General features: G+C 38.1%; 2 protein-coding genes across 3 annotated transcripts in view; one reads left to right on the top strand and one right to left on the bottom strand.

Annotated features, from left to right (window-relative positions):
• The window catches only part of LOC100257006 (uncharacterized), a 48,075-nt gene continuing 23,080 nt past the window's right edge, over window positions 1–24,995 (bottom strand). The window contains exons 10-19 of one of the 2 annotated variants that reach the window (XM_010646783.3): window positions 24,642–24,755; window positions 24,379–24,548; window positions 17,769–17,887; window positions 12,774–12,897; window positions 12,594–12,665; window positions 12,248–12,374; window positions 11,945–12,059; window positions 1,662–1,852; window positions 1,395–1,507; window positions 1–543 (exon numbers count right to left, since the gene is read on the bottom strand). In XM_010646783.3, coding sequence (XP_010645085.1) covers window positions 277–543; window positions 1,395–1,507; window positions 1,662–1,852; window positions 11,945–12,059; window positions 12,248–12,374; window positions 12,594–12,665; window positions 12,774–12,897; window positions 17,769–17,887; window positions 24,379–24,548; window positions 24,642–24,755 — 1,412 coding nt within the window. In that variant the 3' untranslated portion in view covers window positions 1–276. Of the gene's footprint in view, window positions 544–1,394; window positions 1,508–1,661; window positions 1,853–2,724; window positions 2,956–11,944; window positions 12,060–12,247; window positions 12,375–12,593; window positions 12,666–12,773; window positions 12,898–17,768; window positions 17,888–24,378; window positions 24,549–24,641; window positions 24,756–24,995 lie in introns of those variants that run through there. The other variant, XM_019217361.2, reaches the window with a different exon arrangement.
• On the top strand, window positions 5,340–6,754 carry LOC104877791 (uncharacterized). Its single transcript, XM_059735267.1, has 2 exons — window positions 5,340–6,245; window positions 6,524–6,754. Exons 1-2 carry the CDS (start codon window positions 5,393–5,395, stop codon window positions 6,559–6,561), a joined length of 891 nt encoding a protein of 296 aa, XP_059591250.1. The 5' UTR covers window positions 5,340–5,392; the 3' UTR covers window positions 6,562–6,754.

Genomic DNA, 24,995 nt, shown 5'->3' with positions numbered 1-24,995 from the left:
GATCGCGAATAAATATTGCCAACTATATTTTATTATTCTTGTAAATGGTTACACCATCATGGTAGAGAATGACAACTCATACCACGGAGCCCTAAGAAGCAGGAAACAATAGAGGCAATATAACCCTGAATAACCTTAACATGTATACTATTGAATGATGATATATGATAATCCCTAAACTGGAAAAGTTAATTATGTACACAGATGTATGAGCACTAATAAACGATCCCTGTATCAGTTGCATACTAATAGCTGTTAGGTTATAGCCCATGTTGCTCATATAGTGCAGTGGTCTTTTAAGACCTGTCTAGCAAGATCAAGTGCTCCACTTTTTTTGTAAATTAAGTGCAAATTATATGCTGCTTCTCTGCGAAGATCACAGTAACCGGGCTTCCTATTTTCCACAAGGTCTGTATTCTCATATGGAAGCCTGGGGATCGGGTAATCTCTCTCATGAGTTGCAAGAACCTTTTCATAATATGTAACTGCCAGAGAAACAAGGCCAACATGATGATATGCCCGGGCAATATTGTACAAGGCTTCCTGCAAAAATTACAACAAACAAAATGAGCATGGATGAATCAAGCTGTAACAATGAACATATGGTAGGTAGGTGCCATGACAAGCAAAGATAAAGAGTAACAAATGAATATATATATGCATTAAGATGTTGCAGGGAATAACCATAGACAAGATATAGCAATGAAAATACATAAACATCCAATCATGTAGTTTGAGTAAATACATAAAGTAAAAAATGTATATGCATTCGAGGCTAGATCCATGTATCTGCAAGTTTATCAGATCAAAGCAAAATAAGAAAAATGCATCAAATGGGAGGGGAGACATTCAAAAAATGCTGTTGCTGACTAAATTTTCAAGCTGGAATAATGCAAGTTTTGTATTTAGGAAAAGTGATTGGTGACACAAGCAGACATTGTCTTTTAGAATCTAGATATGTTTAGTTTCTTTACCTTCAATTTCACCTATGTCTATGATATGTAATCATTTTCATTGAACACTTGTCAAAAAAAATAAAATGTAATCATTGAAACATGCCACTAGCGCTATAATCACAACAACAAAAACCATGAAGTTTTGAATTCTCTTCAATTGTCTCTTCACAATGAAATACAAATGATTGAGACAATTTAACGATAATTTTTAGGAACTCAACCTCATGCTTGTAAGGCTATATATCTCTAGACCTCATCTTAGGCATCTTGGACTCCTAATACTACCAACATATAAAAATTCTCTTATACCGACACTGAAATTAAATTTTGAGGAAATTGAAAGACCTATCATGAGAAACCTTGTTTGAGTATGCAAAAAAAAAAAAAAAAAATGTTTGCTACAGTACTAGAGAGAGGGAGAGAGAAAGAGAGTGAAACCTGGCTATTTTCACAAAGCCGCAAATTGTTGTAGAGGAATGCTAAGCCTTGCGCAAGACATTGATGCTTGTTTTGAAGTCTAAACCCAAGGGCTATGTTGATTAAGGCAGTTCCTGCAAAACAAAAGGAAAAAACAACAAAAGAAATAAAGTGATGTTTCTGTATTAAAAATAAAAATAAAAAGAGCACAGAAGTTGCATGGAATATGTGAATTTTCAAAAGAAGGAAAGACGAGCAAAGACAAAAACTAAAAAATAAAGAACATACCAGCACAGAGATTTATGAGGGGGTTCTCTGGCATTAGTTTATAAGCTTCTAAGTATTCTTTCGCTGCGATTTGATGCTGGCTGATCATGGTAAATTGATGCCCGAAAATTACAATTGGTGGTACACAGTCTTTGTGTCTGACTCGCATACTATGTAGAAGTTTAGAATGCTTTGAATATCGATTTTCCAATCTACAACATAGTGAGCAAATAAATCACTGAACAATTAGAAGTAAAATATACTGAAAAACCAATTGGTTCCCAGTTGGTTTTCTCAAGGTTTTATATCATTGTTGCAGCCATATCACAAAATATGGTCATGGTTCAAAAAATTGGCAAATAATGGAGATTTAGCATTGGATAACCAATACAGTAAACCATGATTTTTTGGGACTACCAACATTCTGCCCACTCATTATGCATGTTGACCCTGGATTCCTCAGCTACAAATGTTCTTAGAAAATTTTGGGACATCTATTGGCCCTCGGCAATGAATTTTATATAGGATCTTTCATCATCAATAGGAAGTATTTTAATTGTTGACTTTTACTCTCTTGTGGCTACACATGCAAATAAAATAGAGAAACCATCGGTATAGCAAGATATAAAATAATTAAATAACATAGAGGCCAAGGTATTCGGCCATTCATACAATATTTTGACATGGTATCAGAGCTTGTGTTCTGAACCTAGAGTTTACACGCTTTCTTTTTTTTTTCTTTGGGTTTTCTCGGATTTAGCCCTAAGGGCTCACAGATTTAGCCCTAGGGGCTCTCGGACTTACCCCTAGGGGCTCTCGGACTTAGCCCTAGGGGCTCTCGGACTTAGCCCTAGGGGCTCTCGGACTTAGCCCTAGGGGCTCTCGGACTCTAGCCTAGCTTTTCGGTTCTTTTTCTTCTTTTTTTTCTGGTGGTTGTGACAACACATCTGTGATGTGATCTTGGAGTTTTCTTTGGGTTTCTTCGATTCTAGGCTCTTGGAGATCTTCGATTATTTGGAGGTTTGTTATCAGATTTGGGAAGAGTTTTACTTTTACCAAGTTTGCAAGAATCACACTCAAGAGATAAAGAATAACGATCCTTATTACCAGGTAAATCAGAGTTCAATACATGAGATAAGATCTGAGTATTGGGATGGCCTAAACGACGATGTCACACCATACTAATATCTGAAACATTATTACAAGCAAAAGACTTAATAGAAGAAAGTGGAGAAAAATCTGGAACAGGTAAAAATAGTGGAAACAAGCGCCCCACTTTAGGTCCCTTTGCGATCGGCTTCCCCGTTACCTGGTCCTGCACAACACAACCATTATCAGAAAAATTAACAGCACAATTGTTATCAACTAATTGGCCAATTGAAATAAGATTCGTGGAAAGCTGAGGAGCAAGAAACACATCAGTGAACTTAGAAGAGGCATCGCCAATAGCAGCTATGGGCAAAGAGCTGCCATTGGCAGTCTGAATGGAAGATTGACCAGTGTAGGGCCGAACATGACACAAAGCGGTGGGATTATTAGTCATGTGATTAGAGGCCCCCGAGTCCACGTACCAGAGTTTAGTAGAATTGTTACCTTGAAACCCCATTGCTGATAATGCTGAAATTAACATCTGTTGCACCATTTCTGGGGTGCAGTAATCTGGTGCAGGAGGTGCAGGAACAGAGCACGCAGTTGAAGGAGAGTCGTGTGTTGCAGAAGTTGCTATAGGAGGGACAATAACCGAAGTCTGAAATGCTTGGGCCTGACGATTCTGGGGGCGAATACGACATTCTTTGATAATGTGACCCTTCTTCTTGCAATAAGAACAAAACTTCTTAGGGCAAGTGGCAGCAATATGCCCATATTCCTTGCAGCAAAAACACTGCAAGTTTTTAGAATGCATAGGTGGTCCGCGTCCTTGGGCAGCATAAGCTACAGTTGTCGTCCCGGAACTGCCATGAGATTGCTCCAAAATAGCTTGAGTACTAAGGCGTTGCTCTTCGCGAAGTAACTCACCAAAACAAATATCAAGAGAGGGAATAGGAGATCTATTCAGTAAAGAGGAGCGGACAGATTCATATTCCGGACGTAGTTTCATAAGAAACTGATCACGCTGGGTAGTCGCGTGAATAGTCTGAATAGTTGAGAGAGCGGCAATAGGAACATCCGCTGTAACCAAATCAGCATATTCATGCCAAAGAGTCAGAAATGCCGAGTGGTAGTCCTGGATGGAAAGACTACCATATTGAAACATGGCAATCGCATGTTCTAATTGAAAGCGACGAGCATCGTTATCCTGATGATAAACTTTCTTCAAATAAGCCCACATAGATTGAGCGGAGCGATGGGGCCGCAAGTGGGTGACAATATGAGGCTCCACTGAACCAAGAAGCCAAGACATGATGCGTGCATCAAGCACAGCCCATGAAGGAGAAAACCCAACATCCTGAGATTTTTCAAAAGTGGATGGTTTTTCAACATCCCTGCCATTAATATGACCCCAAAGGTCTTTTCCCTTGAGAAAAAGTTCAAACTGAAATGCCCAGGTAGAATAATTTGTGCCTGTAAACTTAACACACAGAGGTGCGGAATCCATAGAAAATAAATAGAACCCGAGACAAAAGGATTGACAAAAAAAATCCCAGAAGAAAACTGACTCACGACAGCCACAGAAATACTGAGAAAAATGGTTGTGGTTGGGTGTAGCACGGATCAACACAGACTTGACCGAAAGACACGAGAGGCACCTTCGAAACTGAAAAGACAGAAAAGAATTTGAGGGAAGAAAAATTAACAACCTTGCTCTGATACCATGTCAAAATATTGTGTGAATGACCGAATACCTTGGCCTTGAGTTTTGTATATTATATATAGACTTTACAAGGATGCTTTACATGGAAAGCAAATAAATTCCAACATGATTCTAGCCCTATACATGTAAACTATAATCTGTCAAATAATATATGCTAACTGTACAGAATAATAAATGGAGAAATAAGGAAACAATTGTGGGCTAAAATAAGGAAAGAAGTGTGGACAACTTGTGGGCTAAAATAAGGAAAGAAGGGTGGACAGCTTGTGGGTTAAAATAAGGAAAGAAGGGACAGCAAAGTTGTCCTTTGACATGTCAAAGGACAGCTTTGCTGTCCACACTTCTTTCCTTATTTTAACCCACACTTCTTTCCTTATTTTAGCCTACAATTGTTTCCTTATTTCTCCATTTATTATTTTGTACAGTTAGCATATATTATTTGACAGATTATAATTTACATGTATAGGACTAGAATCATGAGGGAATTTATTTGCTTTCCATGTATAGCATCCTTGTAAAGTCTATATATAATATACAAAACTCAAGGCCAAGGGATTCGGCCATTCATACAATATTTTGACTTGGTATCAGAGCTTGTGTTCTGAACCTAGAGTTTACACGCTTTCTAGTTTTTCTTTGGGTTTTCTCAGATTTAGCCCTTGGGGCTCTCGGATTTAGCCCTAGGGGCTCTCGGATTTAGCCCTAAGGGCTCTCGGATTTAGCCCTAGGGGCTCTCGAACTCTAGCCCAACTTTTCGGTTCTTTTTCTTTTTTTTCTAGTGGTTGTGACAACACATCTGTGATGTGATCTTGGAGTTTTCTTTGGGTTTCTTCGATTCTAGGCTCTTGGAGATCTTCGATTATTTGGAGGTTTGTTATCAGATTTAGGCACTTTGACAATGTTTTTTTTTTTTGTTTCCTAGGCTATTTCTGTCTTCATAATGTCTGGAGAATATTCTATTGTTCGTTTCAATGGCAAAAACTATATGTCTTGGCTTCTTGGTTCAGTGGAGCCTCATATTGTCACCCACTTGCGGCCCCATCGCTCCGCTCAATCTATGTGGGCTTATTTGAAGAAAGTTTATCATCAGGATAACGATGCTCGTCGCTTTCAATTAGAACATGCGATTGCCATGTTTCAATATGGTAGTCTTTCCATCCAGGACTACCACTCGGCATTTCTGACTCTTTGGCATGAATATGCTGATTTGGTTACAGCGGATGTTCCTATTGCCGCTCTCTCAACTATTCAGACTATTCACGCGACTACCCAGCGTGATCAGTTTCTTATGAAACTACGTCCGGAATATGAATCTGTCCGCTCCTCTTTACTGAATAGATCTCCTATTCCCTCTCTTGATATTTGTTTTGGTGAGTTACTTCGCGAAGAGCAACGCCTTAGTACTCAAGCTATTTTGGAGCAATCTCATGGCAGTTCCGGGACGACAACTGTAGCTTATGCTGCCCAAGGACGCGGACCACCTATGCATTCTAAAAACTTGCAGTGTTTTTGCTGCAAGGAATATGGGCATATTGCTGCCACTTGCCCTAAGAAGTTTTGTTCTTATTGCAAGAAGAAGGGTCACATTATCAAAGAATGTCGTATTCGCCCCCAGAATCGTCAGGCCCAAGCATTTCAGACTTCGGTTATTGTCCCTCCTATAGCAACTTCTGCAACACACGACTCTCCTTCAACTGCGTGCTCTGTTCCTGCACCTCCTGCACCAGATTACTGCACCCCAGAAATGGTGCAACAGATGTTAATTTCAGCATTATCAGCAATGGGGTTTCAAGGTAACAATTCTACTAAACTCTGGTACGTGGACTCGGGGGCCTCTAATCACATGACTAATAATCCCACCGCTTTGTGTCATGTTCGGCCCTACACTGGTCAATCTTCCATTCAGACTGCCAATGGCAGCTCTTTGCCCATAGCTGCTATTGGCGATGCCTCTTCTAAGTTCACTGATGTGTTTCTTGCTCCTCAGCTTTCCACGAATCTTATTTCAATTGGCCAATTAGTTGATAACAATTGTGCTGTTAATTTTTCTGATAATGGTTGTGTTGTGCAGGACCAGGTAACGGGGAAGCCGATCGCAAAGGGACCTAAAGTGGGGCGCTTGTTTCCACTATTTTTACCTGTTCCAGATTTTTCTCCACTTTCTTCTATTAAGTCTTTTGCTTGTAATAATGTTTCAGATATTAGTATGGTGTGACATCGTCGTTTAGGCCATCCCAATACTCAGATCTTATCTCATGTATTGAACTCTGATTTACCTGGTAATAAGGATCGTTATTCTTTATCTCTTGAGTGTGATTCTTGCAAACTTGGTAAAAGTAAAACTCTTCCCTTCCCTTTGCATGCAAGTAGAGCATCTCACTGGTTTGATGTTATCCATAGTGATGTTTGGGGACCTTCCCCGATTAGTTCATATGAGAAATTTAAATATTATGTGACTTTCATTGATGATCATAGCAGATTTACTTGGGTCTACTTTCTTCGCTCTAAATCTGAGGTCTTTCGTACTTTCACTGAGTTTTTAGCGTATGTTGACAATCAATTTTCTACTTCTATTAAGACATTACGCACAGATTCCGGTGGTGAGTATTTGTCTACTGAGTTTCAAGCATTCTTGGCTTATAAGGGTATTATTCATCAACGTTCATGTCCCTCTACTCCTCAACAAAATGGAGTTGCCGAACGCAAAAATCGTCATCTTTTAGATGTGGTACGTACTCTCTTGTTAGAATCTTCTGTTCCATCCATGTTTTGGGTAGAGGCTCTAAAAACTGCTACTCACTTGATTAATCGTTTACCTTCTCAAGTCCTACATATGGAGTCTCCCTATTTCCGCGTATTTGCTAAGCAACCTAGTTATGATCGCCTTCGTATTTTTGGTTGTGTATGCTTTGTTCATTTACCTCCTCATGAGCGACATAAATTATCTGCCCAATCTGTTCGATGTGCTTTCTTAGGATATAATATGTGTCAAAAAGGATTTGTTTGCTATGATCCTACATTACATCGTACACGTATTTCTAGGAATGTTATTTTCTTTGAAAATCAACATTTCTTTCCTGTATCCTCTTCTACTGTGTCATCCTCTTCTACTGTGGTCCTTCCCTCCTTTGAGCAACAATTCTCAGATCTTCATCCAGTCAGCTCTCGCTTTCAACCAGGTATTGTGTATACGAGACGCTCCCGCCCACAGTCTCTTTCGGTGGCTCACCCGATATCTGATCCTACCACGCTCCAGATGCAGTCAGTTGCAGCACCTTCAGTACGTCGCTCTTCTCGAGTGTCTGTACCTCTGAATAGGTATGGATTTCCCTCTTCCAGTTCTGGCAATTCTATTTCAGCCCTTACTGCTGCATTGTCCAAATTTGATATTCCCACATGCTACTCACATGCTGCTAAGCATGATTGTTGGCGACAAGTTATGCAGGAAGAAATTGCCGCTCTAGAGGCCAATCACACTTGGGACATTGAGCCCTGTCCTCCCACTATTGTTCCTCTGGGTTGCAAATGGGTTTACTCAGTCAAGGTCTGATCTGATGGAAGTTTGGATCGTTACAAAGCTCGGCTTGTTGCACTTGGGAATAATCAGGAATATGGTGTCAATTATGAAGAGACCTTTGCTCCTGTGGCTAAAATGACTACTGTTCGTACGATTCTAGCTCTTGCTGCTTCCGGTGATTGGCCACTACATCAGATGGATGTAAAAAATGCTTTTCTTCATGGGGATCTTAAAGAGTGTATTTATATGAAGCCACCCCCGGGATTGTTTCCCTCTCCGACTTCACATGTGTGTAAGCTTCATCGCTCTCTTTATGGTCTCAAACAGGCTCCGAGGGCCTGGTTTGATAAATTCCGCACCACTGTATTACAATTTTCATTCAGGCAGAGCAAGTACGACACTTCCTTGTTTCTTCGGAAATCAGACATGGGTATTGTTGTTCTTTTGGTTTATGTTGATGATATTGTGATCACTGGTTCCGATTCTGCTTTACTTGGTCAGCTCAAAACTCATCTCTCCGAGTCCTTTCATATGAAAGATCTTGGGTCTCTCACATATTTTCTTGGTCTTGAGGTGCATCATAGTCCCTCTGGTATTTCCCTCAATCAACATAAGTATGCGAGTGACTTGGTGGCTACAGCTGGTCTACAAGGGGCTACTTCTGTTGATACTCCCATGGAATTAAATGTCAAGCTTCGCAAAGAGGAGGGCGACTTACTTGCTGATCCCAGTTTATACAGGAAGTTGGTGGGTAGCCTTGTTTATCTCACCATTACTAGACCGGACATTTCTTTTGCTGTACAGCAAGTCAGCCAGTTCCTTCAGACTCCTCGTCATCTTCATTTGGCTGCTGTTCGTAGGATCATACGCTATGTTCAAGGCACTTCTACTCGTGGCTTGTTCTTCCCTGCAGGCAATTCTACTCGCCTTGCTGCTTATAGTGATGCTGATTGGGCTGGTTATGCGGATACCCGTCGCTCCATCACTGGTTGGTGTGTGTTCTTAGGTGATGCATTGATATCTTGGAAAAGTAAGAAGCAAGACAGAGTCTCTAAGTCATCTACGGAATCTGAGTACCGGGCGATGTCTCTTGCTTGTTCTGAAATCATTTGGCTTCGAGGTTTGCTTGCGGAGTTAGATTTTTCTGAGACCGATCCTACACCTCTACATGCCGATAATACAAGTGCTATTCAGATCACAACCAATCCTGTTTATCATGAGTGCACAAAGCATATTGAAGTGGACTGTCACTCTATCCGTGAAGCCTTTGAAGCTCGTGTTATCACTCTTCCACATATTTCCACTGACTTACAAATTGCTGATATCTTCACCAAGGCTCTCCCTCGTCATCGACATTGCTTGCTAAGTAGCAAATTGATGCTTGTTGATCAACCTGCATCAATTTGAGGGGGGTTGTCAAAGGACAACTTTGTTGTCCCTTCTTTCCTTATTTTAGCCCACAAGCTGTCCACCCTTCTTTCCTTATTTTAGCCCACAAGCTATCCACACTTCTTTCCTTATTTTAGCCCACAATTGTTTCCTTATTTCTCCATTTATTATTTTGTACAGTTAGCATATATTATTTGACAGATTATAGTTAACATGTATAGGGCTAGAATCATGTTGGATTTTATTTGCTTTTATTTGCTTTCCATGTAAAGCATCCTTGTAAAGTCTATATATAATATACAAAACTCAAAGTCAAGGTATTCGGTCATTCACACAATATTTTGACAAGATAATATTAATTCTCTTTTGAACAGCTCCTGTCTGATATAAAAAATTTGAAAACATTCCATAGAATACAATAGAAGCTTTACTAAAATAATTAACCAGCTAACATTCCATCACACCAGTAAAAATTATGAATTTTTTTGATAATGCTAATGTGCAGGGTATCGGGACCACCAAAACCAGACCAACCACCTCCCCTGCCTGCCAGCTACAACAGGGGAAAAAAATTCATAAATATTACGCCCCACAACCATTGTTTTTTAAATCCATGGTCGGAATGTCGTTAGGTTTAGTAAAATAAACTATGTAATGATGTTTGTCAGTTTATTGAATTTAATGAGTGATCACTGACATTGATAGGATTCTCCAACAAGGTTTTGCACATACAGCAATAGCAATGGGAGAAGTAATCCAATGAAATGTAATAAGCTTGTTCTTATGGACACATGTTCCAGATCAATGTAATCAAGGAATGGGTTCTCAGGAACCCAAAAACCCAACTTGGATTCAGAAGCTACATCTATTTTGGTTGGCTTCTGTTACGACCATTATCCATTTGTCATTCCTATTTAGACAATATATATATATATTTTTTTTAAACTAAAGCAATTGTATTAAAAGAGCCAAAAAAAGCACCTAAAGTATACACGATGTATACAAGGCCAAAAAAAGGAGGGATAGACTAAAAACAACACCCTTGCTTCACTTATAGCCCAACCAATCTATGAAGTCAAAAAGGGACAAAGAACTATACCCTAAATGTATCCTGGTTAGGCTTACCGTACAAACATTTTTAAACCCTACCCTTTGAGTGTAATTCAGCTTAGTTGGCTCTCGATTTGTACACATTAGGGTTGGGTTATAGGGGCTGCTGTTGGTTTACTTGTATAGGCCTTTTTTGTTCTTTTTGTGTGGCCTTCTTTGTTTTGTGGAGGTTTGCTTAGTTACTTTTGATCAGGTTTGTTTTTCATGAGGAGAACCTCTCATCCTTTTTTTGTTTTTCTATTAATACATTTGTTTGTTTCTGATATATATATAAAAAAAATGTATCCTGACCACTCCAAAAACATGTACATTAAGGAGCGTAAAATAGCATGGTCTGTTAGTTCAAAGTCTTCAAAGGCTCTTCGGTTTCCCTCCTTCCATAAGGTCCAAAATAAGCACAATGGAACTGCTTTCCACACCTTCTTTCTTTTCTTCCCAATAAAGACACCCCACCAACTAGTGAGGGCATCCCTGATTGAGGAAGGCATTACCCATTGTACATAAAAAATAGTTGTCATTCCTATTTACACGTTCCAGTGATTTTATCCCCTTTGCATATTTAAAAGACTATCTGTGGTTATTTGGAAGGATTTCTCATAACTCGATATTGGGGTAAGACAACATAATCACAACCTATGGCTTTGGATTTGCATACAATGCCTTCAACAATTTACGAAGTCACAGACAGTAAATGCTTACTTTTGGTTATTTTTTATGGATTAGTGATTTTAGAAGGCACTCAGTCACAAGGAAATTAGAAAAATGACAAAAATGGAGGTCTCTACTAGAAGTAGCTTAAGCAACAAGGCAATTCTCTACACTGGCTTAACTTGGATCAGCAATCAAATCCTAAGTTAATCAATGATAGGTCATTTCACTTGTATTTTTATAACAAAGTCTGGTTTTTGTTCCTTTTATCGAGAAAACAGAAAAAGAGGGGAAAAAAAAAGGATCAAAGTGACTGGAGACTGCCTTGCGCTAGGTTTGTGTCTTCTTGTCATCCTACAACATTTTATTTATTTTTTCTCTTTGATCAATAGCATAAAAGGAAAGGTGCATGAACTTGAAGGTCAATGCTTGCATCAATAAGATAGAAGGGTATATTATAATTGCCACCATAAGAAATTTGTCAGTTAGCAGTCAGATTTTGTGCTCTTCTTTCACTCCTCAGAAATGCTGTCATCTTAGTCAAATGATAGCAATGTGGCACATTATGATTGCCACCATAAGAAAGCAAAAAAGGAATCAACTTCAGACAACTCTGGCCATGAATACAGCCAATAACATATGTCATCACTAGAAACATGCTTTATGCATGGAGATATACCTAACTCACACCACAAAATAGAACATATTGTTAACCTGGTTGATAAAGTTTAGTGAGGCTAGTAATAATTTGAGGCATCTCAACTAAGAAGCTAGCTATTCATGACAGCAGAAAATTATTATTATATGCACATATGAAGGGTTACATACCTTGAAATTACTTTGTAATAGCAATTCCAGGCAGCAAGGCTGTGTGGATGCTGCTGAACAATGTACTTTACATAATCAAACCCATGCTTAGGATCTGTGATGTTGTATGCTATTTCTGTGGAAAGTAAACAAAATATTTGCTTCAGTGTGTCACTACAAATTGTAACACCCTTCACTTGAGAAAAAAAGTAACCATCAAAATAGAAGTTCAACCTGGCATTTCAACCAACAATGAAGTTCATAATAGTGAGTGTGGGAGAAAGATATCTCAAAGAGAATTTAAAATTTCTTTTAGGGACTTACGAGCTCCAAGAGATCGAAGCTCCTCCTTCTTCTCAATGGGCATTATGTTGTATGCCAACCTCAGAGTTAGATTAATAATATCTAATGCTTCCCAATACTTCCGCAAGGATGCCAATGCCTTGCACAACTATAAGCAATAAAATGAAGAGGAAAACTTGTTCAGAGCAATTGTTGAACTGCATATGAAAACCAGCAAATACACAACCTAAAGTTGAAGCATCACATAAAAAATAGTAGTTTCATAGAAGTCCAATAAAAAGAATATATAAAATATGAGTCAAGAAACTTGAGTGGGGAAAAAAAATATATGCAAAGAATGTAGGACAAGAAAAGAAGAAATACAAACATCTAGGATGAGATGATGATGCTCTTCATCTTTGAGAAGATTAGGGAGAGGAGGCTCTCTCAATTTTTGTTCCTGAATAATATCCCAAGTAACATAAAACCAGTTAGTCAGGTCAAAGTCCTGATTTATTAGGCAAAATACTAACACCTGTATACAAGGCATAACATAAACCCAGCTTACCGGAGACTCATCATCTGACTCATCACTATACCAATCCACTCCAGCAGCCATTGCTGCAGCTTTCCTTTCCTCCTTTCGTGTAGCCTTCTTTTGAAGCAATTTTTTTGCTCTGGAAGCTTTCGACCTATCTCAAAGCATTAATTACAACAGTTAATAATCTACTTCTAGAGGATAAAAATTTTAAAGAAAAAATATCAAAATGCTAGAAAAAAGTATAATCAGACACTCAAAACCCTTCACACCATGCTAAAGAGGAATAAAAGAACCAAAAATTTGAGTAGTGTCATGCAAGTATTATCTATAAAATTTGCTTTAGAGTAAGCAATAACAAAAGAACCTCTGAAAGAAATGGAATCCACAAAGGGGTGGCTCATGGTGTATGAGAATCTCAATTGTACATACAAATCCTTGGGTACAATTGCTTCTTATTTAGAGATAAGATTGTTTGCAAGTTGGATTGTTCATTGAAAAATGACCATAACTGAGCACAATATTTCTCCTGTGATAAACTATGATTGCAATATAATAAAAATTTCATTGACTGAAACTACTCTGGGATATCACAACACATGTTCAAAGATGGCAAGCCAAGCATGCTGGACAACAAGCAACAATCCCCAATTTTCTTTTTTTACATATCAAAATAAAAAAATAAAAAAAATCCCCACTTTTCTAAGCGGTGCAATGATTGGGAACTTGTGGAAGTGGAGACTTTCATACAAAAACTGCATGCCTTGTCAACTAGAGGGGAAGTGCTAGACAAATTGAGTTGGAATGAAACCAAGTGTGGCAATTTCTCATTTAGATCTCCCCATGCATCTTTAACCAAGGGAGATAGCAAGCCCTTCTCGGCAAGAGTAGTGTGGAGAATGTTGGCACCTACAAAGGCAAGTTTCTTTTCTTGGGAAGTGCCTTGGGGCAGAACTCTAATGCTTGGTCAACTCAAAAGGAGGGGATGGACAATACCGAATAGGTATTTTTGTGCAAAGCTGATAAGAAGACTGTACCAAAGCTAGTGTGTTAGGCAGTTAATATTCTCTCTCTTTGGAGTGGTTTGAGTGATGTACTCTTCTGAGGGAGGGAATCTTTTGGGGTGGCATGGCTCTTTTATAGGGAAGAAGCAAAAAAAAGCCTAGAGGGTTGCTCCAATTGTGCTTATTTTGAACTCCTTTAAGGGAAAGAAACAAAAGGTTGTTTAATGATATTAAGCAATTGGACCAAGCAATCAAATCTAATTTTATGTATACTTTTGTGAATTGGGTTAAGGTATACATAGAGGACCAATCAATGTCTATGATAGATCTTGTACATTGGCTTAGCTTCAAAGAGAGGTGCCTTTTTCTTTGTCCTCTTCTTAGATTAGGTGTCTACCATATACATCATGTGTATTTTGGTGTGTATTTCTCTCTCTGATGGGTAAAATAGCAAATGTAGTAAAAACACCTAAGTAGGTGCAAAGGGGCATACGCATAAGCCAAAAAGGCAAAAAGAAACAAGGTAAGGGGAACACAAAAAACAATACCACTCCTTACTTAAAATCTAACCACTCCGCCAAGTCCAAGATGGACAAGAAACAATCTCCTATATACACCTTGACCCAATCCAACAAAAAGAACATGAATGAATGTTTAATAGCTTGGTTACCTTCCTCAATATTCTCAAAATCTGTCCTATTTCTCTCCCTCCATAGAGTCCAAAACAAGCATAGAGGAGTAACTTTCTAAGCCTTTTTTCTCTTCTTCCCGATAAAAGACCCATGCCAACTCAAAAGGGCACCTCTCATTGAAGAGTGTATCACCCAATGGACACCAAAAAGGGCATAGATCAGCTGCCATAACATAACTACTTTGGAGTAATGGAGAAGGATGTGGTTAGTCGTTTCTTCATCTTCCTTGCATATGCAGCATCTGTTTAGGATCCTCCATCCCTTCTTTTTGAGCTAGTCTAAAGTAAGAACTGTGCCTCGCATTGCTTCCCATGCAAAAAAGCCTAATCCTCGATGATACCTAAGAATTCCAAACAAAGCCAAAAGGAAATGTCTCCACCCTTCCATTTGAAAAAGAGGAGTAGAAAGACTTAACTGAAAAATGGTCACTCTTTGAGTTCATCCAAATCAATTTGTCTTCCATGTCCCTCATAATGGACTGCTCATACAACCTCCTAAAGAAGGCTTCCACTTCCTCTAACTCCCAATCATGAAACTATCTTAAAAACCTAGGGTTTCAACTATCCACCTCCCACACCTCAACAACTTATGCATCCTTAGAAGAGGCTATCAAGATCTTTGGGAATAACTCCTTCAAAGAAGTGTCACCACACAACCAATCCTTCCAAAATTTCACCTTATACCCACTGTCCACCCTAAAACCAATTCTACCCTTGAAAACATCCACACACTCCTCTTAGGTGCTATTAATACTGATTCTCATTTGCCTACTAGGAAAAAACAAAACAATGAAAGAAAAGAAAAACAATGCAAAAATACAGTTTATGACTTTATGGGCCTTTACTGGTGATGATTAGTAATGGAACTTTGGGAAATAAACAATTCAAAATTTTATTGCAGCTATGAATTGCATTTCTAAAATAATTAGCTACAAGATAGTGTACAACTACTGAAAGTGATTAGGCAACTTGCTAAACAGATGGTCGAGACAAAAAATAAAAATAAAAATAAAAATAATGAACATCTTGTTTTATCAGGTCAAAACCTATACTTTAAATGTCCTAAGCAAAAAAATCCAAATCACAAGAAAATGGAGAAAACTCGGTAGATGACTATGAATGGACTTAGGTGCTCGACATTTGAGAAAGAGGGAGCATATGGAATGGTGAGCAGTTACAGTAATTTCCAACAGTGACCAAAAACAAGGTTTTATAAGGAAGTTTGGATGGTTAGAACACATTCTTAAATTGGCTTGTGATAGGCATACTTACAAAGATTTCATTGAGACAAATACTCAAAAGATCATTATTCAGAGGGGACTAACTGTACCAAGTGGTTGAGGATATGTTTCTTCTTTCATCCATCCTCTCCAAGGCTGGGATAGAACAGCCACATGGTTATACAGGACAGGGTGATTGGACCATGTACTTTGTCATTGTGTCTCAAACTCTTTGTCAACCATTGAGATTTGAAAACATGTGGCTGAGAGTTGGGGTTTATAGGACTTAATAAAGTCGTGGTGGTAGAGCTTTGAGTTCAGGGACATTCCCAGCAGTGTGCTTAAAAGGAAATTAAATGCCTTGAAGGAGAACTTAAAGTGTTGGAATGCAGAGATCTCCAGGGATATGGTTTTCATAAATAAGTGACTTTAAAGTATCAAATTTTTTGGGATAAGAAAGTGAGGGGAGTTCCTTCAAAAAGGGAAAAGGAGATGCAGGAAGCTTGAAATGATGAATTCAATCAATTAACTAACTCATGGAGATAAAAATTTGAGGTTTTGTGGCTTAAAGAAGGGGATTGGAATATTGATGGCTCTCTCAAGGGAGGTGAGAGTGGGGAATAAAGCGTTGGAACTGAAGAATTTCTTGATGGCTTTTTGGGGGTGTTGTTGGTCTATTATTATGAAGTTCTTAGGAGAATTTGTAGTGAATGGATCCTTTTCCAATGCTACTTTCCTAGTGTTAATCCCCAAAGAGGGGGGTCGGCAAGGGAGGGGGAGATTGGGGTTTTGGGGTGGGGGGTGCGTGGTTGAGGATGTAAAGGACTTTAGGCTTAGCTTGGTTAAGGGGAATAGGGTCAGTTAAATATTGAAGCCATAGTTTTTTTTTGTTTTTGGTGAACATCCTTATAGGCTTTTCTAGATTTCTAGAGGCTTGAGATAGGTGAAGCCTCCCCCATTTACTGTATTAGCCATGGAAGCTCTTAAATGTCTAATTGCAAGGGGATGGAATCTATGAGGCAAGGGATAGGCAATTCTTATAACTTAAACAGGTTCTCATTTGTTTTAAGCTTGTGTCTGGTTTGAAAGTGAGCATACAGAAAGGTGAGTTAACTCCAATGGGTGAGGTATGGAAGGTGTAAAGACTAACCTCTTTGTTTGATAGTAGGGTGGAAAGCATACCTTCCATTCATCTAGGCCTTCTATTGGAGAATCATTTAATTCCCGATCAATGTGGAACTTGGGGGATGAGCAATTGAAAAGAAGGCTGGCTTCATGGAAGAAAGAGTATCTGGCTAAAAGAGGAAGATTGATTCTGATAAATAACACTATATCAAGTCCCCCATTTCATTTCATGGCTTTGTTTGTAATTCCAAAGTTGGGTAAAATTGGTTGGAAGAAGGTAGTGGTGATCGGATATAAGAAGGTTTTCCACTTAAACATTAAACACAACCTTTCTTGGGAACTGGGTATGGAGGTTCACTATAGAGCAAGATAGCTTATTGAGAAAGATAATTAAGGGTAGGTTTGGTGAGCTAGATGAAGTTTGGTAAGCTAGATGATGGTGCACAAATAAGGTGAGATAAGCACATGGTGTGTGCCTTCAGACTACAATAAGTTGGACCAAGTTCAAGCTGGATAAGTACAACTTGCTAAGAAAGGTTCAGGACAGTACCTACAAAGTCCATAGATTTGCCAAAGGAAGCTTTACTTATCCATAGGTTGTTAGTGACTTTCTACCTCAGCTCATTCATCCTTGGTGTTGTCTTGGTTTTTCTTGGGAAGATTTTCTGTTTTTGGGAGGTTTTTTATTTTTTATTTTCTTTTTTGTCTGTAGTTGTACTGCCTAAAAGACCACTCACACCTCCTTGTACTTTCCCTAATTCTATTAATAATATTTATTTTCCAATATATATATAAACCTGAATATAAGATGTAAAAATAAGTTAAACAAATTCAACAATTATCAAGTCCTATTGTTCAACTACATTTTTTTTTTTGAAGAATTAATGACAAAATAAAGAACTTTACATGTTAAAACTATCAAATCGACTGAATGCTGCTATAAATATCAATTTTCAAGACATAACATGGTGAAATTGATACTCACAAATCAGATGTAGAGGCCATTGGTCTAAATCCATGAAATACATTATCACTGTGATGATCATCCAGAACTTTGACTCTTTCAAAAAGAACACTTTTTGAAAGCCTTTTCTTTACTCTCACCTAAAACAAGAACCAATTATCAAAGAGATGAATGAAGAAAGCAATTAACACCAGATGAAAAGATGATGGCACATGGACATTTCCAACATTGAGAATAATGGTATTAGCATATCACAATACTTGATGTGCACATATTATTTAATTCCAAAACATTCCATAAGTAGTAAGGTCCAAGCATCACACAAATGATACACAAAGTTAAAATTTTCGAAAATAATTAATTTCTAGAACTACATAAAACCAACTTCAACAGCATAGCTTAAGGGGCTGACAATTGCCCTCAATAGGAATAAGGGGAAGTCAAATAGTTGTTAAAGGAGTTTTTGTGAAATGATGCCTATTTCTTATATGGGTTTTGGGAATTCCACTAGAGGCAAAACCTTTTGGAAGATTGTTTATCTCACTTTGATTTGGATTGTGTGGCGAGAGAGAAATGTCAAGATCTTTAAGGATAAATGGAGGGCGTTAGAGATGTTATGGGATTTATTTCATTTCTTTGCTTTTTTTTTGGGCCTCTTGTATAAATGATTTTAAAGGCATTCCTTAGAATGTCATTTGGCTCAGTTGGCAGTTGGAATGTACACTGTTAAGGTTGAGCCAATAATGAGAGAGGCTAGCTGGTTTTCAGGAGATGAATTCCTTGTATATTCTTTTGTGATCTATCTTTTTGTACAAATCTCCTTGTATAACAGAGGTTTTTAGTGTTTAAATCAGGTTTGTGTATTTGTGGGGAGAATTCCTCATCCCTCTCATGAACATGAAAAAAAATAGTATATTTTTTATAATTATTTCTTAAAGTAATATGCCTATCCCATACAACAAAGCAATATAACTCCAAAGCAATGTTACTCTACGGTTCTGTAAATTAGGCATTTTTCCTACATCAAACATTAAAATCCATGAAACTTCCACCAGGATAAGTTTTTGAAAGCAACTATACAAGAAGCCACAAAAGATTTCAGGAAATGAAGCTGGAATTGGCACTAAAATTCCATCTTTTAAAAGTTTTTTTGGAACACAATAATAGCTTCTACCACATGGATAACTACTGCCACCTACCTTGTCCCTTCTATTCATCATTCAGGACATTGAAATGGAAAAACAGAAGGACTAACAGTGACAAAATTAGCAGTGAATTCATTTTTGGAATATAAAAAAAAGACTAAATATTTGATAAGATAAGGAAGCACCAAAAGAAATGATTCAGGTGCTCATGAGAAGATATTAGCTAAATTGAAGTACTAAACTAGGAAAAAGACAGCTCCACTTGAAAGAGATTTACAACTGAATTAACAAAAAAGTAAAAATAAAAATAAAACTTCAACACACTCTTGGGGACAAATTGAATGATTAAGCTTCAACACACTCTTGGGGACAGATTGAACTTCTTTGGGAGGCTCCACTACATAATTTAACTATACATCCACACTGGCTATGGCCAAAATGTGCCTACCTCTGCATGCATCTTTTTGTCTACTCTGGTTGCGTGGCCTACCCAGTGCTTAACCCTATTCTCCATGTTATTGACATTGCATATAGAATCTCTGTTCCAAAAGAGGGAGTACCCTGAATCCTAGGATCATTTTTCTTTCTTTTTTTCTCCCCTAACCCATTTAGAAAACTGATGGCCATTCTGTATCTTATTAGGATGGAGAAGAAATCCAGCATCTTTTTTTGTCTGATAGGGAATGTATGAATAGTATTTTAAGATAGAAGGTGCATATGAAAAGAGCACACAACCTAGTATGCAGGAGTTAAAAAGGAGGTGCTCCAAAACTAGAGGAAAAAGGAAAAACTGTTACAACCATAAAGCAGGGCCAAGACCCTCCCCAAAGTATTCTAAAAGATTCCTAGTCTGTTTTCATACACACCAAGATAAGCACAAAGTTTCATCTACCACACCCTCTTCCATTCCTTCCTGATAAAGCTGCCATGCTACCTGAACAATGTGTCATTCATAAAACAAGGCAATGCCCAATGCACACCAGATAGGGAGAAGAGTACAAAGAGGATGGTCTGTCACCTATTCCTCGTGGAAGAGAATGCAATTCACCTATTCCTCCCTATATTTTCAAAAAACATGATTAACAAGAGACCAACCCCTTTTTATAAGATGGTCTGTCAATAGGATCTTCTCCCACACCAATTCCTAGACCCCAAAAAAGCCAAAACACACCCACACAAACAAACAAACAAACAAGCTTTGGATGGAGCACTAGAAAGCCACACCTCTCAGCTATAAAAGAAATTTGGGCAAAAGCTCAATGATTTGTAAAAAGCCTTCACTAAGAAGCAACTATTCAAGGACACCTGCTAAACAATCTAAAGGACCCAACACAAAAAATGGTGGAGTGGATAAAATGGACTCATCAACTCCAACTTCCAATCATGAAAATACCTCAGAAGCATCAGGTTCTAACAATAAATTGTTTCTAATAGATGGTATTCAATTTTTTTTTGATAGGTAAGTGTAAATTGTATAAAAATGCCAAAAAGGGTGCACTAAGGTACACATGGTGTATACAATGGCCACCTAAAAGCACCATTAAAGATAGGGAAAACAAAAATACTCCCTCCCTCAATCCGACCCTAAGCAATCAATAAAATCAACTAAGGACATAGGTGAATGTTCTACAAACAAGTTTGACCAAGATAATAAGCTGCATAAAAACAGAAACTTCAGTCTTTGAACAAAAAGCTCCACATTCTCAAAAGATCTTTTATTTCTCTCCTTCCAAATTGTTCAAAAGTGACACAAAGGCGTTGCTCTCCACACTTTCTTCCTTTTTCTTCCAATAAACGAGTCATGCCACCCTAACAGGGTCTCTCTAGCCGAAGAATGAATCACCCAACTCACCTTGAACAAAGAGAATAAGAGCTCCCATAACAACCTTGCCTTTCCACAATGCAAGAGAATATGATCAATTGTCTCCTCATTAACATACCAAAGGGAGCATTTATTGGCTAAAGACCACCCTTTCCTTTGCAATTGGTCTAAAGTCAAAACTTTCCCCTAGGTTGCCTCCCAAGCAAAAAAACTGACCTTAGGAGGAACTTAAGCATTCCACACCACTCTAGTAGGGAAAAGGTCTACCCTTACTTCCTCAAGGATAGAATAAAGGGACTTAACAAAAAAGGATCCACTCTTCGTGTCCGCCCAAAACGCCACATCCTTCCTCTCCTCCACCACCACCTTGTCTTGAATCCTTGACAAGAAGCACCCCGCCTTTCCAATCTCCCAGTCATTAAGAGGTCTAGAGAAGCTCGGGTTCCATCCACCCCCCTCAGGAGATTGAACCCATAGATCCGCCACCCACGCCTCTTTTGAGCTAGGTAAAGCGAACAAGGAGGGAAAGGACACACATAAAGGCTCATCCCACGACAAAAAGAGTTCTGGAATAGACTAACTCCCACAAGATCCTTATAGCCTTCCAAAGCCCAACTCCATAGTTGTCCCTCACTTCCTTAGAGTACCAACCCCCTTCCAATTCCCCAAATTTACCACAAATAACTTCTCTCTAAAGGGCATCCCTCTTCTTAGCATAGAGCTAAAACCATTTGCAAAGGAGAACCTTATTTAGAGAGTTAAGATGTCTAACTCCAAGGTCTCCTTTTCTTTTGTCTAAACAGACAATATCCCATTTCACTATGTGAGGCTTGCTCTCTAAAGCCCTACCACTCTGCAAAAAGTCCCTTTGAATCTTCTCCAACCTTAAGCGAACTCTCCTCGACATTCAGAATAGTGACATAAAGTAGATTGGCAAGCTAGCTAGCCCGCTCTTGACCAGAGTTAGCCTTCCCCCTTTAGAAATATGTTGCTTTTTCCATAATGCTAACCTCTTTCTGAACCTTTTTTCGATCCCATCCCAAGCCACCATTGAGTTATGGGCAGCTCCTAAAGGGAGGCCCAAATAAGTGGCTGGGAGCACACCCACTTTGCAACCAATTACAGAAGCCAACTCCACTACATTTGACACCCTCCCAACCGGAATAAGCTCACTCTTATCTAAATTGATTTTCAAACCCGAAATAGCCTCAAACCACATGAGTAACCAACTCAAATGAGTGATTTGGGAAGAGGTGGCCTCACAAAAAACCAAAGTGTCATTTGCAAACAACAAATGGGAGATCTCCAAGCCCTCCCCATTTCTTCCTAACACTTTGAAACCAGTCAAATAGCCACCCTCTCTTGCCTTTCCCATAAAGCAACCAAACGCCTCTATAGCTAGAACAAACAAATACGGAGATAACGGGTCCCCTTACCTTAAGCCCCTAGAACTTTGAAAAAACCGTGAAGGAAATAGTATTATAGATTTAGAATCCAATTTATTTGCAAAAGTGATTTGTGCCTTTTTTCAAAAGCGAAAATAGTGGGTTAAAAATTGCCAAAAAGAGGCAAATAGCCTCTTTTAAGTTTTATTTAAACAACACCAAAATTTCGTCTCACAATAAATTCTGTTTCAATATGTTCATTTTTATCCCTGAAGAAACTCAAGGAATGTCAAAGAAGCCAAAAGTTGAAAATAAAACACCTTTTTTTAGTATTCGTTTTGGTCATAAACCAAAATGTCATTTCCTTGTTCCTAGTAGAAAGATCAACAAGTTAGTCAAATAAAATTGTTGAACAACTATTTTCCTAAAAGCTTAAGTGGTTAAGATTTGGGCCCATAACGCATACCATGCTCAACACTTCCCGCCATGTGTGGGCCCATTACCCGCACATGGGAGGCATAGATGCTAAGAGCTAAACACAAATCACAATTATGTGATAACAGACAATTGGAGAGATAAATGATGGGAGCAGGAATTAAAACCAAGATCTTCAATTAACCAGAGTTCTCATACTATGTTAAATGACCAATTTTCCTAAAAACTTAAGCTGTTAGAATTTGAGCCCAAAATGTAAATCATGCTCTAAAAGAATGAAGATTTCTACTAAAATAACCATACTAAAAGAGAGATCAAGGATGTTTTAGAAACTATAGAGGATGTTTCTGAACTATCAAAAACCTGAAAAAAGAGGCAGTTTTCCCTTAAAAATATTTTTAGTAAAAAATATATTAACAGGAGGTTGAGATCACATATTGTGTCAAAAGGGGTGACTTTTTAAACATGTTAGAATGGCAAATATTTATGTTTCAAGTTCAAGTGACTTGGTTAAGGTGATGCATGGCAACATCAAATGTAAAAAAAATAAAATACAGTAAAATAAATGATGTGGACCATGTGGTTGCAGGTTGATTTTGAGATTCATAAGTCAAGGTCCAGGGTCTATTTTATCTCTTTGGTTTTATCATCATGTTGGTTAGGAAGAGGTTTTTATCTTCTTTTTTTCTATTCTGATGTTGGTCAGGAACAGATTTAGGAACTGCAACAAACTTCTTGTGGGAAGTCTTAGAGGGGGTTAGGAAGTTGCAATTGTTCAGGTAGGAGTTTAATTGTTATCCTAATGGGTGGGATGCTGTTCTTGGGTGAGAATACTAAGCATGTTCAATAAGGCTTGTAGGGTAAATGACTATGGACATTTGTAAAGAGAAGGGGAGTATATGAAGATGGCAAACCTCCTTTGTTTCCTTCAGTTCTCGTGATTGGAAAATTAGATTTTGGCTTGACCTCTCTTGAACCTCCATTGGAAGAAGAGACTAGAGGCTCTATGGAGTTGGCAGACCACCTTTGTTTCCTTTCAGTTCTTGTGATTAGGAGATTGCATTTTGGCTTGAACTCTTCTTTTTTGATAGAAAAGGCAGATTGAATTAAGAATACGCCAAAACAGGGGGCGCATCCTCCGTATACAGGCAGTATACAAAAAGAATCAAAACTAGGCTGCAAAAGAAATAAAAAAAGTAGAGATAAATAAAGCTAGGCACAATGCCAATCACCCAGAAAATTCAGAAAAGAGGCAGGTTGACCTCTTCTGAACTTCCATTGGAAGAGGAGACTAGAGGCTTTGCATTTTAGATTTTATCAATGGCCTTTTTTGCACTAAAATGGCCTGACACACCCTCCTCAGTTTTGTTGCAGGCCGTCGTTGGGCACTTTTATATTTTAATTTGTATTCCTTTTTGCACCTACTTTCAAGCATCCCATGTATGCCTCCATGTACTCTATAAGTCTATATATAGCTTCAGTCATAAAGCAATGAACCAATCTAGACAATAGGTAACAAGGATTCACAGGCTTATAAACATGGCAGAAGATGACTAGAAGTCCTTAATCTATAGAAAGAAGCCCTTATATTTTAGATATAGTTTTGGTCTTTGGTAGCCCTGAAGAGAAAATTAGGAAACCTAACACTATTACACAAATTCCTACTTTAAAGTTAGAATATATAAAATAAAGGGTTTGTGAAGCCAAATCTTATTAACACATAAGGATGACTAATAACAAGTATGCCATTTATCAGAATTCACTCACATTCACACCCCTAAAAACTGCTTTAAAACACACACACACACACACACAATTTCTGAAATTGAATGACCCACTGTTACCTTCTGCTTTAATGTTTCAACGAACAATGACTCTCGAACTAAGGGGAATATTGCATCGACAAATTCATCAGACATCCCTTTAGATCTATAAATATGGGAAAGCTTCAATTTCACTTTTCCATTAAGCCACCATGGCTGAAATTCATCAGAATTTGGATCCACTGTAGACTCTGGAAATATAAGCCAAAAGAAAGTTAACAGAATACTTTTCTGCATGGATGCAAATACAAAGTAAGGGATAACAATTATCAAATAGAAACTACCTAAATTTTTTGGAGGAGATAGCAACAAAATGGCTTCATCTTCTTTAGCTCCTTCAAGGAGAAGGGTAGCCAAAGTTAACCGGGCGTCAATATTGTCCTGAAGCACATCTAATGCTGCAGCAAAACTTTAGTCAGCTTAAGCATTGGGTATAATTTTCTGAAATTTCAAGTCAAAACAGAAAGGAAACTGAATTTTCAATGAAAACACCTTTTTATCCAAAACTGCAATAATAATATATAAAACAATACATATACAAGAATGGAATCTTTCATAAAAGCAAACTATAGAAGAATATAGAGACTAGGAAAAGAATAACAATCATAAGTTTGCAAGGACTACCAAGGGAGAAAAAG

The sequence above is a fragment of the Vitis vinifera genome, chromosome 19, assembly GCF_030704535.1.
Source record: "Vitis vinifera cultivar Pinot Noir 40024 chromosome 19, ASM3070453v1".
Classification (NCBI taxonomy): Eukaryota; Viridiplantae; Streptophyta; class Magnoliopsida; order Vitales; family Vitaceae; genus Vitis; species Vitis vinifera.
This window is presented reverse-complemented; position numbering and strand designations above follow the sequence as displayed.

What these genes read in the sequence shown, in the direction of transcription:
- LOC104877791 (XM_059735267.1), top strand. Translation starts at nt 5,393, where the DNA reads ATGTCTGGAGAATATTCTATTGTTCGTTTCAATGGCAAAAACTATATG. An exon ending in ATCAGCAATGGGGTTTCAAG is followed by an intron (nt 6,246 to 6,523) that starts GTAACAATTCTA and finishes TGTGTTGTGCAG; the next exon opens with GACCAGGTAACGGGGAAGCC.